At 65.3% G+C, this 15727-nt stretch overlaps 1 protein-coding gene across 1 annotated transcript; it reads left to right on the forward strand.

Moving 5' to 3' along the window:
- The first annotated feature begins 498 nt into the window (after positions 1 to 498).
- On the forward strand, positions 499 to 6799 carry PSMC4 (proteasome 26S subunit, ATPase 4). The gene is made up of 11 exons (XM_055800670.1): positions 499 to 655; positions 1327 to 1425; positions 1521 to 1707; positions 2361 to 2507; positions 3296 to 3405; positions 3493 to 3586; positions 4572 to 4739; positions 5129 to 5205; positions 5370 to 5538; positions 5989 to 6044; positions 6631 to 6799. Exons 1-11 carry the CDS (start codon positions 620 to 622, stop codon positions 6742 to 6744), a joined length of 1257 nt encoding a protein of 418 aa, XP_055656645.1. The 5' UTR covers positions 499 to 619; the 3' UTR covers positions 6745 to 6799.
- The last annotated feature ends 8928 nt before the right edge of the window (positions 6800 to 15727 follow it).

Here is a 15727-nt window from a genome sequence, read left to right on the forward strand (position 1 = left end):
CTGGGAGCACTGGGAGCACTGGGTGGGGGCAGGGAGCAGTACTGGGAACACTGGGAGAGGACTGGGATTACTGAGTGGAGGCAGGGAGCCATACTGGGAGCACTGGGGGGGCACTGGGAGCACTGGGAGGGTGGGGGCAGGAGCCCTACTGGGAGCACTGGGGGGGCACTGGGAGCCATCCTGAGTGTACTGGGAGGGCACTGGGACCACTGGGGGGGGGGCGCAGGGAGCCATACGGGGAGCACTGGAGGGGGCAGGGAGCTGTACTGGGAGCACTGGGATGGCGCTGGAAGCACTGGGAGATGCAGAGAGCTATTCTGGGAGCACTGGGGGAGCAGGGAGCTGTACTGGTTGCACTGGGAGGGGTAGTGGGAGCACTGGGGGGGGGGGCAGGGAACCATACTGGGAGCACTGGGAAGGCACTGGGAGCACTGGGGGGGGAGCAGGGAGCCAAACTGGGAGTACTGGGATGGCACTGGGAGCACTGGGCCGGCACAGGGAGCACAGGGCCCCGGCCTCCATCTCCCGTCGGCCCCCACGCGAGGGGGCGGGGCTATGGGCGTGGCTTCCCACCCCCGCCGGTTCCCGTCAGCCTCCGCGGCCGCCGCGCGCCGTCACGATGGAGGAGCTGGGGCTGCTGGCGGACAAGGCCCAGGTGGGGCGGGGGGGGCGATCTCGGGGACCCCCCCTCACCCCTGGGTGCCCCCCCCCCGCCGTGGGGGCCCCTCCACCGCCCGGGGTGCTCCCCCCCCTCGCGCTTTTCCCCCTCCCCCCCGCCGTCTGTTTTTTTCGGGTGACACCCCCCACGCCGCCCGTCTCTGGGTGCGCCCCTCACCCCTGGTACCCCCCCCTTACCCAGGTCCGCCCCCATCACTGCCCGGGTGCCCCCCCTCTCCCGTGGGTGCCCCCCCCCCACCCCTTGGTGCCTCTCCCCCAACCCTGGGTGCCCCCCCTTACCCAGGTCCCCCCCCATCACTACCCAGGTGACCCCCCTCACCCTTTGGTGCCCCCCCCATGCCTGGGTGCCCCCCCGCAACTCTGGGTGCCCGCCCTTACCCAGGCCCCCCCATCACTGCCTGGGTGCCCTCCCCACCCCTTGGTGCCCCTCCCCCCCCAGGTGCCCCCCTTATGCCTGGGTGTCCCCCTTACCCAGTTTCCCCCACCTCACCCGTGGGTGCCCCCTCTCAACTCTGGGTGCCCCCCCCTTACCCAGGTCCCCTCATCAGTGCCTGGGTGCCCCCCCCTCACTATGGATGCTCCCCCTTACCCAGCCCCCCCATCACTGCCCAGGTGCCCCTCCTCACCCCTGTGCCCCCTCCCCCCCAGGATGAGCTGCCGACGCTGGCTGCCCCCCGCCCCCCCACCGGTTTGTCCTTCCTGGTACCTGAACCAGAAGACCTGGAGGATCTCTACAGCCGCTACAAGGTCGGGCAGGGGGAGGGGGGGTGGGGGGGGGGGCGGCTGGGAGGGGGAAGGGGTGGCAAACAGGCCCCCAACCCCCGCACCCCTTTCCCCAGCAGAAGCTGCAGCAGGAGCTGGAGTTCCTGGAGGTGCAGGAGGAGTACATCAAGGATGAGCAGAAGAACCTGAAGAAGGAGTTCCTGCACGCACAGGAGGAGGTGAAGAGGATCCAGAGCATCCCGCTGGTCATTGGGCAGTTCCTGGAGGCCGTGGACCAGAACACGGCCATCGTGGGCTCCACCACCGGTGGGGGATGGGGGTGGGGTGGTGGCGGTGGGGCCGGGGTGGTGGGGACATGGGGATGGGTCCCGGTTGGGGTGTCAGGGATGGTGGGGACGGGCTGCTTGGGAGGGGTCAGGGGTGGTGGGACATGGGGGTGGGCTGCTTGGGAGGGGTCGAGGGTGGTGGGACATGGGGGTGGGCTGGGAGGGGTCAGGGGTGGTGGGGATGGTGGGGGTGGGTTGGGAGGGGTGGGGATGTGGGGATTGGCTGGTTGGGAGGGGTTAGGGGTGGTGGGATGTGGGGGTGGGTCAGGGGTGGAGGGGATGTAGGGACAGGCCAGTTGGGAGGGGCCTGGGGTGGTGGGACATGGGAGTGGGCTGGGAGGGGTCCAGGGTGGTGGGGACGTGGAGGTGTGTTGGGAGGGGTGGGGATGTGGGGACGGGCCGGTTGGGAGGGGTCCGGGGTGGTGGGTTGTGGGGGTGGGTCAGGGGTGATGGGACGTGGGGACGGGATGGGTGGGATGTGTTGGGAGTGGTGGGCTGGTTTGGAGGGGTGGGATTGTGGGGGTGGGCCATAGAAGGTCAGGATCAGGTCTTGTGGAGACCTGGTGGGCTTGTGGACAAGCCTGGTGGGGATGACCCCGGGGGGACACGCCCTTTGTCCTTGTTCTTCTGGAGGTTCCAACTACTACGTGCGGATCCTGAGCACCATCGACCGGGAGCTGCTGAAGCCAAATGCCTCGGTGGCCCTGCACAAGCACAGCAACGCGCTGGTGGACGTCCTCCCCCCCGAGGCCGACAGCAGCATCATGATGCTGACCTCAGGTGGGCCACCCCCCCCATCCCCCTGGGGCCACTACCATGCCCAACCAGGTGGCCTTTGGGGTCCGGAGCACCTGGCAGTTGTGGTGGCACCAAAGGTTTTCTCAGCAGGTTGATGAGTGCTACCAAGGTGGGGTAGGTGTTGGGGTGGTGGAGGTCAGGGGTCTCCAGAGGTGGAGCTGGAGAGCAGGAGGATGTTGTCCAGGTGGTGATGAGGCAGGGTTGGATGTTGGGTAATGGATCTTCATCGACATTCTTAGTGGTGGGCTCAAGGTTCGTGGGTTTGGCCAGGTTGTGGAGATGCCATGGTAGGGCACGCGGAGTTTTTCTTCAGGGGGACCTTCAGAGCGGGGCCCAAATGGTGAAGAGCAACTTGACCATGGTCCAGGTCCACCCTGAAGGGTGGTTGGTCTCCAGCTTTGGACGTACCAGTCCCTCCCCTGGGTTGCGTCTTGAGCACCCTGCTCTGGTTGGAGGTCTTCTGTGGAGGCCCTTGGTCCGGGGACTTCTTGGTCCAGGTCCAGGAGAGTGGAGGTCATTTGTGGAGGCCCTTGGACCAGGGATTTCTTGGTCCAGGTCCAGGAGAGCAGATCCATGTCCAAGACCTGGCTGGGTGGTGGGTCTCCATCCTTGGAGCTACCCAACCATCACCTGGGCCAGATCCCCAGTGCCCTGGTCTGCTTAGACCCATTCCATGGTGGCCAAGCTTGCCCCCCCCCAGTGCTCTCTGATGTCCCTGGCCACCGTGGTGGCCCCAGGAGGTCCCTGCTGATGGCCCATACCCGTTGCAGACCAGAAGCCTGATGTGATGTACGCTGACATCGGGGGCATGGACATCCAGAAGCAGGAGGTGCGGGAGGCCGTGGAGCTGCCCCTCACCCACTTTGAGCTCTACAAGCAGGTAGGACCACCTGGCCCCACCGGCCCGGGGGACAGGGGACCCTGGGTGGCCGGTGACATCATGGCCAGGCGTGGTGTCCCCACCCAGATCGGCATTGACCCCCCGCGGGGTGTCCTTATGTACGGCCCCCCCGGCTGTGGCAAGACCATGTTGGCCAAGGCTGTGGCCCACCACACCACAGGTGGGACACCTCAGGGTGCTGGGGGCACCCATGGTGGTGGTGGGGACCTTTGGGGGCACTGCGGGGTGCTGGGGTGACCGTTGGGTGGTAGTAGGATCCTTGGGTTGATGGTGGGAACCTCAGGGTGCGGGGGTGACCACTGGGGGGTGGTGGGACCCTTGGGGTGCTGGGGTGACCGTTGGGTGGTGGTGGGACCCTTAGGGTGCTGGGGTGACCGTTGGGTGGTGGTGGGATCCATGGGGTGCTGGGGTGACCATTGGGGGGGGGGGGGGGACACCCTTGGGGTGCTGGGGTGGCTGTTGGGTGGTGGGGTGACCGTTGGGTAGTGGTGGGAACCTTGGGGTGCTGGGGGTACCATTGGGTGGTGGTGGGGTCCTTAGGGTGGTGGTGGGATCCTCGGGGTGCTGGGGTGACCGTTGGGTGGTGGTGGGATCCATGGGGGGGTGTTGGGATCCTCGGGGTGCTGGGGGGACCGTTATGTGGTGGTGGGATCCATGGGGGGGTGGTGGGATCCTCGGGGTGCTGGGGGGACCGTTATGTGGTGGTGGGATCCTCGGGGTCCTGGGGGGACCGTTATGTGGTGGTGGGATCCATGGGGGGGTGGTGGGATCCTCGGGGTGCTGGGGGGACCGTTATGTGGTGGTGGGATCCATGGGGGGGTGGTGGGATCCTCGGGGTGCTGGGGGGACCGTTATGTGGTGGTGGGATCCATGGGGGGGTGTTGGGATCCTCGGGGTGCTGGGGGGACCGTTATGTGGTGGTGGGATCCATGGGGGGGTGGTGGGATCCTCAGGGTGCTGGGGTGACCGTTGGGGTGGTGGTGGGATCCTCGGGGTGCTGGTGGGAACGTTGGGGTTGTGGTGGGATCCTCGGGGTGCTGGTGGGAACGTTGAGGTGCTGGTGGCCAGGGGAGGTCTGGGGGTGCTCCTTAGGGCACCCACCCCCAACCCAGAGAGAAGGTCCTAGCCTCTGTGGGTGCCCCCAGCTGCCTTCATCCGGGTGGTGGGCTCGGAGTTCGTGCAGAAGTACCTGGGGGAGGGTCCGCGCATGGTGCGTGACGTCTTCCGCTTGGCCAAGGAGAACGCACCTGCCATCATCTTCATCGACGAGATCGACGCCATCGCCACCAAGCGCTTTGACGCCCAGACAGGGGGTGAGAAGATGTGGGGGGACCCCTTGGTGGTCCTGGGTGCTGGGGTGGGGGGTCAAAAACCCTCTGGAGAACCCCATGGTGGGGTTTGGGGACCCCTTGGTGGTCATTAGGGCTTGGGTGGGGGGTCAGGAACCCTCTGGAGAACCCCGTGGTGGGGTTTGGGGGACCCCTTGGTGTCCCCTGGTCCTTTGGGGATGGGGGTGGGGACACCAGGGTGAGGGTCAGGGACTTTCTGGTGTGCCCTGATCCTCGGGGGTGGGGGGTCCCAGGGCACATCAGGCCCCTCCCCATCTGTGGGGCTGGGTCAGGAGGGTCCTTGGGTGGGTGGGGGTGGCCCATAAGTGTCACACCCCCGCCCCATGGCCCTGTCCCCCCTCCCCCCCCCCAAGCTGACCGGGAGGTTCAGCGCATTCTCCTGGAGCTCCTCAACCAGATGGACGGCTTCGACCAGAACGTCAACGTCAAGGTGGGGGTTCCAGGGGTGCTGGGGGGGGGGGCGGGGGGGTCCCATGGGTGCTGGGGGTCTGGGGGATGTGGGAGGGGTCCCATGGGTGCTATTGGGGAGGGGTCCTGGGGGTGCTGGGTGTCTGGGTGATGCTGGGGAGGGGCCGACGGTAATGCCCCCCCCAGGTGATCATGGCGACGAACCGTGCGGACACACTGGACCCGGCGCTGCTGCGCCCGGGGCGCCTGGACCGCAAGATCGAGTTCCCGCTGCCCGACCGGCGGCAGAAACGCCTCATCTTCTCCACCATCACCGGGAAAATGAACCTCTCCGAGGAGGTGGACCTGGAGGACTGTATCGGGGACACGGCGGGGGGGGGGACACCAGGGGGAGGGGACACCACCCGAGGTGGGAGGCAGCCCACCCAGAGGCAGCCTGAGGGGGTGGGGGACAGCAGGGAGGTGTCAGGTTGGGGACCCTGTAGGGACATGGGGGACCCCAGGGGGGTGACAGGGTTGGGGATACCAGTGACCCCAGGGAGGTGGCAGTTTGGGGACCCCATAGGGACATGGGGGACCCCAGGGGGGTGACAGGGTTGGGGACCTTGTAGGGACATGGGGGACCCCAGGGGCATGTCAGTTTTGGGGGACATCAGGGACTCCAGGGAGGTGGCAGGTTGGAGACCTTGTAGGGACATGGGGGACCTCAGGGAGGTGACAGGGTTGGGGACCCCGTAGGGCTGTTGGGGACCCCTGGGGGGCTTGGGGACATCCCGGAGGGGACGTTTCCTTCACAAACCCCCAGATGTGGCACGGCCGGACAAGATCTCAGGGGCCGACATCAACTCCATCTGCCAGGAGGTGGGTGACACTGGGACACAGGGACATGGGGATAGGGTGGCGTGTCCCACCACGGCAGGGTGACACAGAGGTGGCATGGGTGCTGTGTAGGGTGACAAGGAGGTGACATGGGTGTGGGGTGCCACATCACTCATGGTGGGGTGACAAGGAGGTGACACAGGTGCTGTGTCTGTCATGGTGTCATGTCCCACCATGGCAGGGTGACAAGGAGGTGACACGGGTGCTGTGTCCCTCCACGGTGTCGTGACTCACCACGGCAGGGTGGCAAGGAGGTGACGTGGGTGTCGCATCACTCTGGGTGAAGGTGAATGCTGTGGTGGCCTGTCACCGGGGTGGGGGGGAGGGGTGGGGTGGTGACATGGTGGCCTGTCCCCAGGGCGGCCACAGGTGACACGGTGGCCTGTCCCCAGGGTGGCATGTCCCCTGGGTGGCCGTGGGTGACACGGTGGCCTGTCCCCAGGGTGGCCACGGGTGACACAGTGGCTGCGGGTGATGCAGTGGCCTGTCCCCTGGGTGACATGGTCACCTGTCCCCAGGGCGGCCTGTCCCCAGGGTGGCCGCGGGTGACACGGTGGCCTGTCCCCAGGGCGGCATGCTGGCAGTGCGGGAGAACCGGTACATCGTGCTGGCCAAGGACTTCGAGAAGGCCTACAAGACCGTCATCAAGAAGGATGAGCAGGAGCACGAGTTCTACAAGTGACACCTTGGGGACACCCCAGCCACCCCCTAATAAACCTCAACCCTCCCCCCCACCACCACCTGCCTTGCTTCTGTGTGGGGACACTGGGACAACATGGGGAGGGCCATGGAGCCATCTGGGGACGTCGTTGGGGACATGGAAATGTCCAAGGGGACACAGGGATGTTCATGGGGACATTTGGGACATGGAAATGTCCGTGGGGACAACCTGGGGACATGGGGATGGACGTAGGGGCATGGCTGGGGATGTGGAAATATCCATGGAGACATGGGGATGTTCCTGGGGACATGGGGACAACCTAGGGAGGTCCATGGAGCCACGTGGGGACATTGTTGGGGACATGGAAGTGTCCATGGGGACAGCCCTGGGGACACAGGGATGTTCATGGGGACAGGCTTGGGGACATGGGGACATCACTGGGGGTGTGGAAACATCCATGAGGATGTGGGGATGTTCATGGGGACAACCTAGGAAGGTCCATGGAGCCACATGGCGACAGTGTTAGGGACATGGAAGTGTCCATGGGGACAGCTCTGGGGACACAGGGATGTTCCTGGGGACATCGCTGGAGATGTGGAAACATCCATGAGGACATAGGGATGTTCATGGGGACATTGTTGGGGACATGGAAATGTCTGGGGACACGGGGATGTTCCTGGGGACATGGGGACAGGCTTGGGGACATCACTGGGGATGTGGAAACATCCATGGGGACATGGAAATGTCTGTGGGGACAACTCGGGACACGGGGATGTTCCTGGGGACAGACATGGGGACGACCTGGGGAGGTCCATGGAGCCACATGGGGACATTGGGGACGTGGAAATGTCTGTGGGGACAGCTCTGGGGACATGGGGATGTTCTTGGGGACATGGGGACATCACTGGGGATGTGGAAATGTCCATGGGGATGGTCCTGGGGGTATCCTGGGGACATGGGGACAGGCTTGTGGACATGGGGACAGCCTGGTGAATGTCCATGGGGACAGAGGGACCACCCTGGGGACATGGAAACCTCCATGGGGGGACAGCGGTTGGGATGTCCATGGAGCCACATGGGGACAACCTGAGGACACAGTCACAGCTGTGGGAACATCCATAGGGACATCCTTGGGAACACTGGGGACAACCCTGGGGCCATGGGGACAGCCATGGAGATGTCCCTGATGATCCTGGAGACATCCATGGGGACAGCCATGAGGACATCTTTGGGGACACAGGGGTGGCCCTGGGGCCATGGAGATGTCCATTATGATCATGAGGACATCCATGGGGACATCCGTGGAGATGTCCATGATGATCATGGGGTCATCCATGGGGTCATCCATGGGGACATGAGGACAACCCTGGGGACACAGGGGTGGCCTTGGGGCTGTGGAGATGTCCATGATGATTATGGGGACATCCATGGGGACATCCTTGGGGACACTGAGGATGACAGCCCTGGGGCCATGGGGACAACCCTGGGGACACGGGTGGCCTGTGAGGGCGGGGGGTGGCACTGGGGGACATGGGGACAACTTCGGGGGCACCGGGGGGGGGGAAGGGGGGGGGGCGCTCCGAGCTGCGGCCCCGCCCCTCATTGCGTCACGGCCGGCACCCCCCGCCCCGCCCCCCCCCCGGGCGCCGCACTGCGCCGGGCCGAGCGGAGCCGAGTCCGAGCCGAACCTGACCCGAGCGGAGCCGAAGCGAAGCCGAACCCGACCCGAGCGGAGCCGAACCCCGGAACCGCCCCCCCCGCTCCCCCCCGGAGCGGGGCCGGCCATGGCTTGAACCGGCTTCACCGTCCCGTCCCGGGCCGAGCGGCGGGTCCCCGTCCCCCTCCCCCCCCCCCCTTGCAGGGACCCCGGCGGGGGAGGGGCCCATGGGCCGGGCAGGGGGCTGCGGGGGGGCGGTGCGGCGCTGAGGAGCGGGCGGGACGGGCCCCGCCGGAGAGACCCGAACCTGGACGGAGAGACCCGAACTCGGCCGGAGAGACTCGAACTCAGCGCGAATAAGGCTGAAGACAGCCGAACCGAGTCCGAACTGGGTCGAACTCTACCGGAGAGACCCGAACCTAGCCGAACCGGGCCCGAACCTAGCCGAACCCGGTTGAAGACAGCCGAACTGAGTCGGAGACAGCCGAACCGGGCCCGAACCGAGCCGAACCCGTCCGAAGAGAGCCGAACCGGGCCCGAACCGGCCCGAACTAGGCCCGCTATGTTGTTCCCCGGCCTGTCGCTGCTCCTCGGCCTCCTCATGGGTGAGTGCAGCCGGGCCGGGACCCCCCTGTGTCTCCTGACCCCCCCATAATGTCCCCTGTTCCCCCCAGTGTCCCCTGACCCCCCCATAATGTCTCCTGGCACCCAAAATGTCCCCTGCCCCCCCGTAGTGTCCCCTGACACCCCCCCCCAATGTCCCCTGCCCCCCTCAGTGTCCCCTGACCCCCCCAAAGTGTCACCTCCTCCACCTCGGTGCCCCCCCCCCAATGTCCCCTGTCCCACTCACAGTGTCACCCCCCCACCCCAGTGCCACCCCTGTGGTGTCCACTGTCCCCCCCAGTAACATCCCGTGCCCCTCCCCCCCCAGTGCCACCCACCCCCTTGGTGTCCCCTGTCACTCCCCAAGTGCCCCCCCCCTGCCATGGTGTCCCCTGTCCCATTCCAGTGCCACCCCTGCTCTCCCCTTCCCGGCCCCTGTCACCTCCGCAGTGTCCCCCTCCCCCCCCTCCCCCCGCGGTGTCACCTGTCTCTGCCGCAGTCCCAGTGCCACCCCCCCACTGTCACCAGTGTCCCCCGCCCACCCCTGCAGTGTCACCAGTGTCCCACATCCCCCCCCCAAGTGACACCACAGTGTCTCCTGCCCCCCCCCCAAGTGCCACTACGGGGTCACCTGTCACCCCACAAGTGCCACCACAGTGTCCCCTGTCCCCCATAGGAGCCACCAATGTCCCCTGCCACTCTAGAAGTGTCACCAGTGTCCCCTGTCCCCCCCTGCAGTGTCACCAGTGTCCCCTGTCACCCCCCCCAGTGCCACTGCAGGGTTGCCCGTTCCCCCAGTGCCACCGCAGTGTCCCCTGTCCCCCCCTGCAGTGTCACCAGTGTCCCCTGTCCTGCCCCCAAGTGCCACCAATGTCCCCTGTCCCCCTGCAGTGTCACCAGTGTCCCCTGTCCCCCCCCCCAGGTGCCACCACGGGGTCCCTTGTCCTCCCAAAGTGCCACCACAGTGTCCCCCGTTCCCCCCCCAGGTGCCACCAGAGTGTCCCTTGTCCCCCCCCAAGTGCCACCAGTGTCCCTGTCCCCCCCTCCCCTACGTGCCACCGCAGTGTCCCCTGTCCCCCCTCCCCCGTTTCAGGGTGGGCTACAGTTGTCCCCTATATGTGTGTCCCCCCTCAAAATTTAGGGGACAGCTATGGGGGGGGTGTGTGGATGCTGCATGTCCCCCCAGTTTGGGGGGGTCCAGCTGGTGTCCCCTGTGTCGTCCCCCCCCTCCAAATTCTGGGGGGTCTGGGGGTGGGTGCCCCCCCCCCACTTTGGGGGGGCCACGGGGGGGGTGGTGTCCCTCCTACCCCCTCCCCTTGCAGCGGGGGGTGGGGGTGACTCTGCCATGTCTCCCCTGGATTTGGGGCACGGGGGGTGACCCCCCTCCCAAATGTGTGTGTGTGGGGGGGGGTCCATGAACTTGGGGTGACCCCCTGTGTGTGTCCCCCCAGCTGGGGGGGCCCAGGGGGGGGTGCGTGGAGGTGGCGTCGGGGACGGAGGCGGTTTTGGGGGCCCCCTTCCGCCTGCTGTGCATCGCCTGCAAGCGCCGCAGCGAGACCCCTGCCCAGGCCGAGGGGGAGTGGTTCTTCCGCCCCGAGGGGGACCCTCACTACCAGAAGGTACTGGGAGGGACTGGGAGGCACTGGGAGAGGAGTAATGGGCTTCTGGGAGGGATTAGGGGGGCACAGAGGGGCTCTGGGAGGCTACTGGGGGGCACTGGGAGCTACTGGGGAGATGCTGTGGTGCACTGCGAGCTACTGGGAGGCACTGGGGAGAGCTGGGGTGCACTGGGAGGCTACTGGGAGGCACTGGGAGAGGAGTAATGGGCTTCTGGGAGGGATTAGGGGGGCACAGAGGGGTTCTGGGAGGCACTGGGAGGCTACTGGGGAGATGCTGGGGTGCACTGGGAGCTACTGGGAGGCACTGGGAAAGGAGTAAGGGGGTGCTGGGAGGGATTAGGGGGGCACAGAGGGGCTCTGGGAGGCTACTAGGGGTTAGTGGGATGGACTGGGGGGCACTGGGAGCTGCTGGGGAGACGCTGGGGTGCACTGGGAGCTGCTGGGAGGCAGTGGGAGAGGAGTAACGGGCTTCTGGGAGGGATTAGGGGGGCACAGAGGGGCACTGGGGGCTACTGGGGTGTACTGGGGGCCACTGGGAGGCACTTGGGAGACACTGGGATGCACTGGGGAGCTACTGGGAGGTACTGGGAAGTGCTGGGATCACTGGGAGCTACTGGGAGGCTCTTGGGATACACTGTGGGGATCCTGGTGGGCCGTGAGGAGACACTAGGGGACGCTGTGGGCCACTGGGGAGCTACTGGGGGTCACTGAGGTGCACTGGGAGATACTGGGTGGTACTGGGGTGCAGTGGGAGCACTGGGAGGCACTGGGGAGACACTGTGGGGATGTTGGTGGGCAGCGAGGAGACACTAGGGGGCGCTGTGGGGCACTGGGTAGCTATTGGTGGGTTACTGGGATGGACTGGGAGTTACTGAGGGGCACTGGGGAGCTACTGGGTAGCGCTGAGGGGCAATGGCATATTCCGAGACACTGGGGGGCGCTGTGGGGCCTCTTGGGAGCTACTGGGGACCACTGGGCAGCTACTGGAGGGCTACTGTTATGGCCTGGGAGGCACTGCTGGGCACTGGTAGCTACTGGGATGCACTGGGGAGATGCTGATGTTCGCTGGGAGCTACTGGGAGGTACTGGGAGGTACTGGGAGACCTTGAGAACATGTATGGGGGACAGTGAGGAGTTCCTAGTGGGTACTGGGGGACATTGGTGTATGCTGGTGTATACTGGGCCATACTGCTTTGGTGCAGATCTTGCACTACAGATCCGAGGAGGGGCAGTTGGTGGCCTCTGGCCCCTTTGAGGAGCTACTGGGGTGTACTGGGGGCTACTGGGGGGCACTGGGGAGCTATTGGGCAGCAGTGAGGGGACCATGGGTCTACTGGGGGGCACTGGGGAGATGCTGGGGTGGACTGGGAGCTACTGGGAGACACTGTGGGGATGGTGGTGGGCAGTGAGGAGACACTGGGGGTGCTGTGGGTCCACTGGGGAGCTACTGGGGCTACTGGTGTATACTGGGATATACTGGTGTGGCGTTCCCACACAGATCCTGCACTACATCCTGGAGGAGGGGCAGTGGGTGGCCTCGGCTCCTTCGAGGGGGCACTGGGGGCTACTGGGGTGTACTGGGGGCCTCTGGGAGGCACTTGGGAGACACTAGGCTGCACTGGGAGCTACTAGTAGGCACTGGGAAGGTACTGGGGTGTGCTGGGGTGCACTGGGAGGCTCTTGGGATACACTGTGGGGATGCTGTTGGGCAGTGAGGAGACACCAGGGGGGCGCTGTGGGACACCGGGGAGCTACTGGGGGCCACAGGGGTGCACTGGGAGATACTGGGAGGCACTGGGGTGCACTGGGGGGATGCTGGTGAGCAGTGAGGAGACACTAGGGGGCGCTGTGGGCCACCGGGGACGTACTGGGGGACACTGGGGAGCTACTGGGGGTCACAGGGGTGCACTGGGAGATATTGGGCGGCACTGGGGTGCACTGGGAGCTACTGGGAGGCACTGGGGAGATACTGGCAGGACGGTGAGCAGTGATTAGACACTAGGGGGCGCTGTGGGGCACTGGGGAGCTACCAGGGGGTTACTGGGGTGGACTGGGAGGTACTGGGAGGTACTGGGGAGACGCTGGGGTGCACTGGGAGCTACTGGGAAGCTCTTGTGATACACTGTGGGGATGCTACTGAGCAGTGAGGAGACACCAGGGGGCGCTGTGGGCCAGCGGGGAGCCACTGGAGGTCACTGCGGTGCACTGGGAGCTACTGGGAGACACTGGGGGGATGCTGGTGGGCAGTGAGGAGATGCTAGGGGGTGCTGTGGGGCACTGGGGAGCTACTGGGGGTCACTGGGGAGCTACTGGCGGTCTCTGGGGTGGAGTGGGAGATACTGGGAGGCACTCGGGTGTACTGGGAGCTAATGGGAGGCACTGGGGAGACCCTTTGGGGATGCTGTTGGGCAGTAAGGAGACACTAGGGGGCGCTGTGGGGCACTGGGGAGCTACCGGGGAGTTACTGGGATGGACTGGGAGGCATTTGGAGCTAGTGGGGAGCTACTGGGGTGCACTGGCAGGCACTGGGAGACACTATGGAGAGACTGTGGGGATGCTGGTGGGCTGTGATGAGACAGCAGGGGGCGCTGTGGGGCACTCGGGGCTACTGGGGTGTACTGGTGCGTGCTGGCTGGGCGCAGATCCTGCACTACAGACCGGAGGAGGGGCAGTGGGTGGCTCCTGGCCCGTTCGAGGGGGCACTGGGGGCTACTGGGGTGTACTGGGGGCCACTGAGGAGATTCAGGGGCCTACTGGGAGGCACTGGGGAGCTATAGGTGGGTTATTGAGATGGACTGGGAGGCACTGGGATCTACTGGGAGGCAGTGGGGAGAAGCTGTAGTTCACTGGGATGCACTGGGGAGAGTAGTAAGGGGGTGCTGGGACGGATTAGGGGGGCACGGGGGCTCTGGGAGGTGACTAGGGGTTTACTGGGATGGACTGGGAGACACTGGGATCTACTGGGAGGCAGTGGGGAGATGCTGGGATGCACTGGGAGCTACTGGGGAGACACTGTGGGGATGCTGTTGGGCAGTGAGTAGACACAATAGGGCGCTGTGGGGCACTGGGAGCTACTGGGGCGTACTGGTGTATACTGGTCTGTGCTGGTCGGGCGCAGATCCTGCACTACAGCCCGGAGGAGGGGCAGTGGGTGGCCCCCGACCCGTTTGAGGGGACACTGAGGGCTACTGGGGTGTACTGGGGGTCACCGAGGAGATTCAGGGGTCTACTGGGGGGCACTGGGGAGCTATAGGTGGGTTATTTTGATGGACTGGGAGGTACTGGGAGCTACTGGGATATACTGGGAGGTACTGGGGAGAAGCTGTGGTTCACTGGGAGCTACTGGGAGGCACTGGGGAGAGTTGTAAGGTGGGCTGGGAGGGATTAGGGGGGTACGGGGGCTCTGGGAGGCGACTAGGCGTTTACTGGGACGGACTGGGAGGCACTGGGAGCTACTGGGAAGCACTGGGGAGACGCTGGGGTGCACTGGGAGCTATTGGGCAGCACTGGGGATACACTGTGGGGATGCTGTTGGGCAGTGAGGAGACACTGGTGGGCGCTGTGAGGCACTGGGGAGCTACCGGGGGGTTCCTGGGATCTGGGAGGTACTGGGAGGTAATAGGGAGATGCTGGGGTGCACTGGGAGCTACTGGGCAGCACTGGGGAGACACTGTGGGGATGCTGGTGAGCAGTGAGGAAAAAACAGGGGGCGCTGTGAGGCACTGGGGGCTACTGGGGTGTACTGGTGTATACTGGTCTGTGCTGGTCGGGCGCAGATCCTGCACTAGAGCCCGGAGGAGGGGCAGTGGGTGGCCCCTGGCCCGTTCGAGGGGGCACTGGGGTGTACTGGGGTGTACTGGGGGCTACTGGGGGCCACTGAGAAGTTTCGAGTGCCTACTGGGAGGCACTGGGGAGCTATAGGTGGGTTATTTTGATGGACTGGGAGGCACTGGGAGCTACTGGGATGCACTGAGGAGACGCTGGGGTTCACTGGGAGCTACTGGGATGCACTGGGGAGAGTAGTAAGGGGGTGCTGGGAGGGATTAGGGGGGCACAGGGGGTCTGGGAGGCTACTAGGGGTTTACTGATATGGACTGGGAGGCACTGGGAGCTACTGGGAGGCAGTGGGGAGATGCTGGAGTGCACTGGGAGCTACTGGGCAGCACTGGGGAGACACTGTGGGGATGCTGTTGGGCAGTGGGGGAACACTAGGGGGCGCTGTGGGGCACTGGGGGCTACTGGGGTGTACTGGTGTATACTGGTCTGTGCTGGTCGGGCGCAGTTCCTGCACTACAGACTGGAGGAGGGGCAGTGGGTTGCCCCCGGCCTGTTCAAGGGGGCACTGGGGGCTACTGGGGTGTACTGGGGGCTACTGGGGGCCACTGAGGAGATTCAGGGGCCTACTGGGGGGCACTGGGGCGCTATAGATGGGTTATTGGGATGGACTGGGAGGCATTGGGAGCTACTGGGAGGCAGTGGGGAGATGCTGGAGTGCACTGAGAGCTACTGGGAAGCACTGGGGAGACACTGTGGAGATGCTGTTGGGCAGTGAGGAGACACGAGGGGGCGCTGTGGGGCACTGGGAGCTACCGGGGTGTACTAGCGTATACTGGTCTGTGCTGGTCGGGCGCAGATCCTGCACTACAGCCCGGAGGAGGGGCAGTGGGTGGCCCCCGGCCCGTTCGAGGGGGCACTGGGGGCTACTGGGGTGTACTGGGGTGTACTGGGGGCCACTGAGGAGATTCAGGGGTCTACTGGGGGGCACTGGGGAGCTATAGGTGGGTTATTGGGATGGACTGGGACGTACTGGGAGCTACTGGGAGGCAGTGGGGAGACACTGGGGTTCACTGGGAGCTACTGGGATACACTGGGGAGAGTAGTAAGGGGGTGCTGGGAGGGATTAGGGGGGCACGGGGGGACTGGGAGGCTACTAAGGGTTTACTGGGATGGACTGGGAGACACTGGGATCTACTGGGAGGCAGTGGGGAGATGCTGGGTTGCACTGGGAGCTACTGGGGAAGCACTGGGGAGACACTGGGGATGCTGTTGGGCAGTGAGTAGACACAATAGGGCACTGTGGGGCACTGGGAGCTACTGGGGTGTACTGGTTTATACTTGTCCGTGC

Source organism: Falco peregrinus, chromosome 3 (genome assembly GCF_023634155.1).
Source record: "Falco peregrinus isolate bFalPer1 chromosome 3, bFalPer1.pri, whole genome shotgun sequence".
NCBI classification, from domain to species: domain Eukaryota; kingdom Metazoa; phylum Chordata; class Aves; order Falconiformes; family Falconidae; genus Falco; species Falco peregrinus.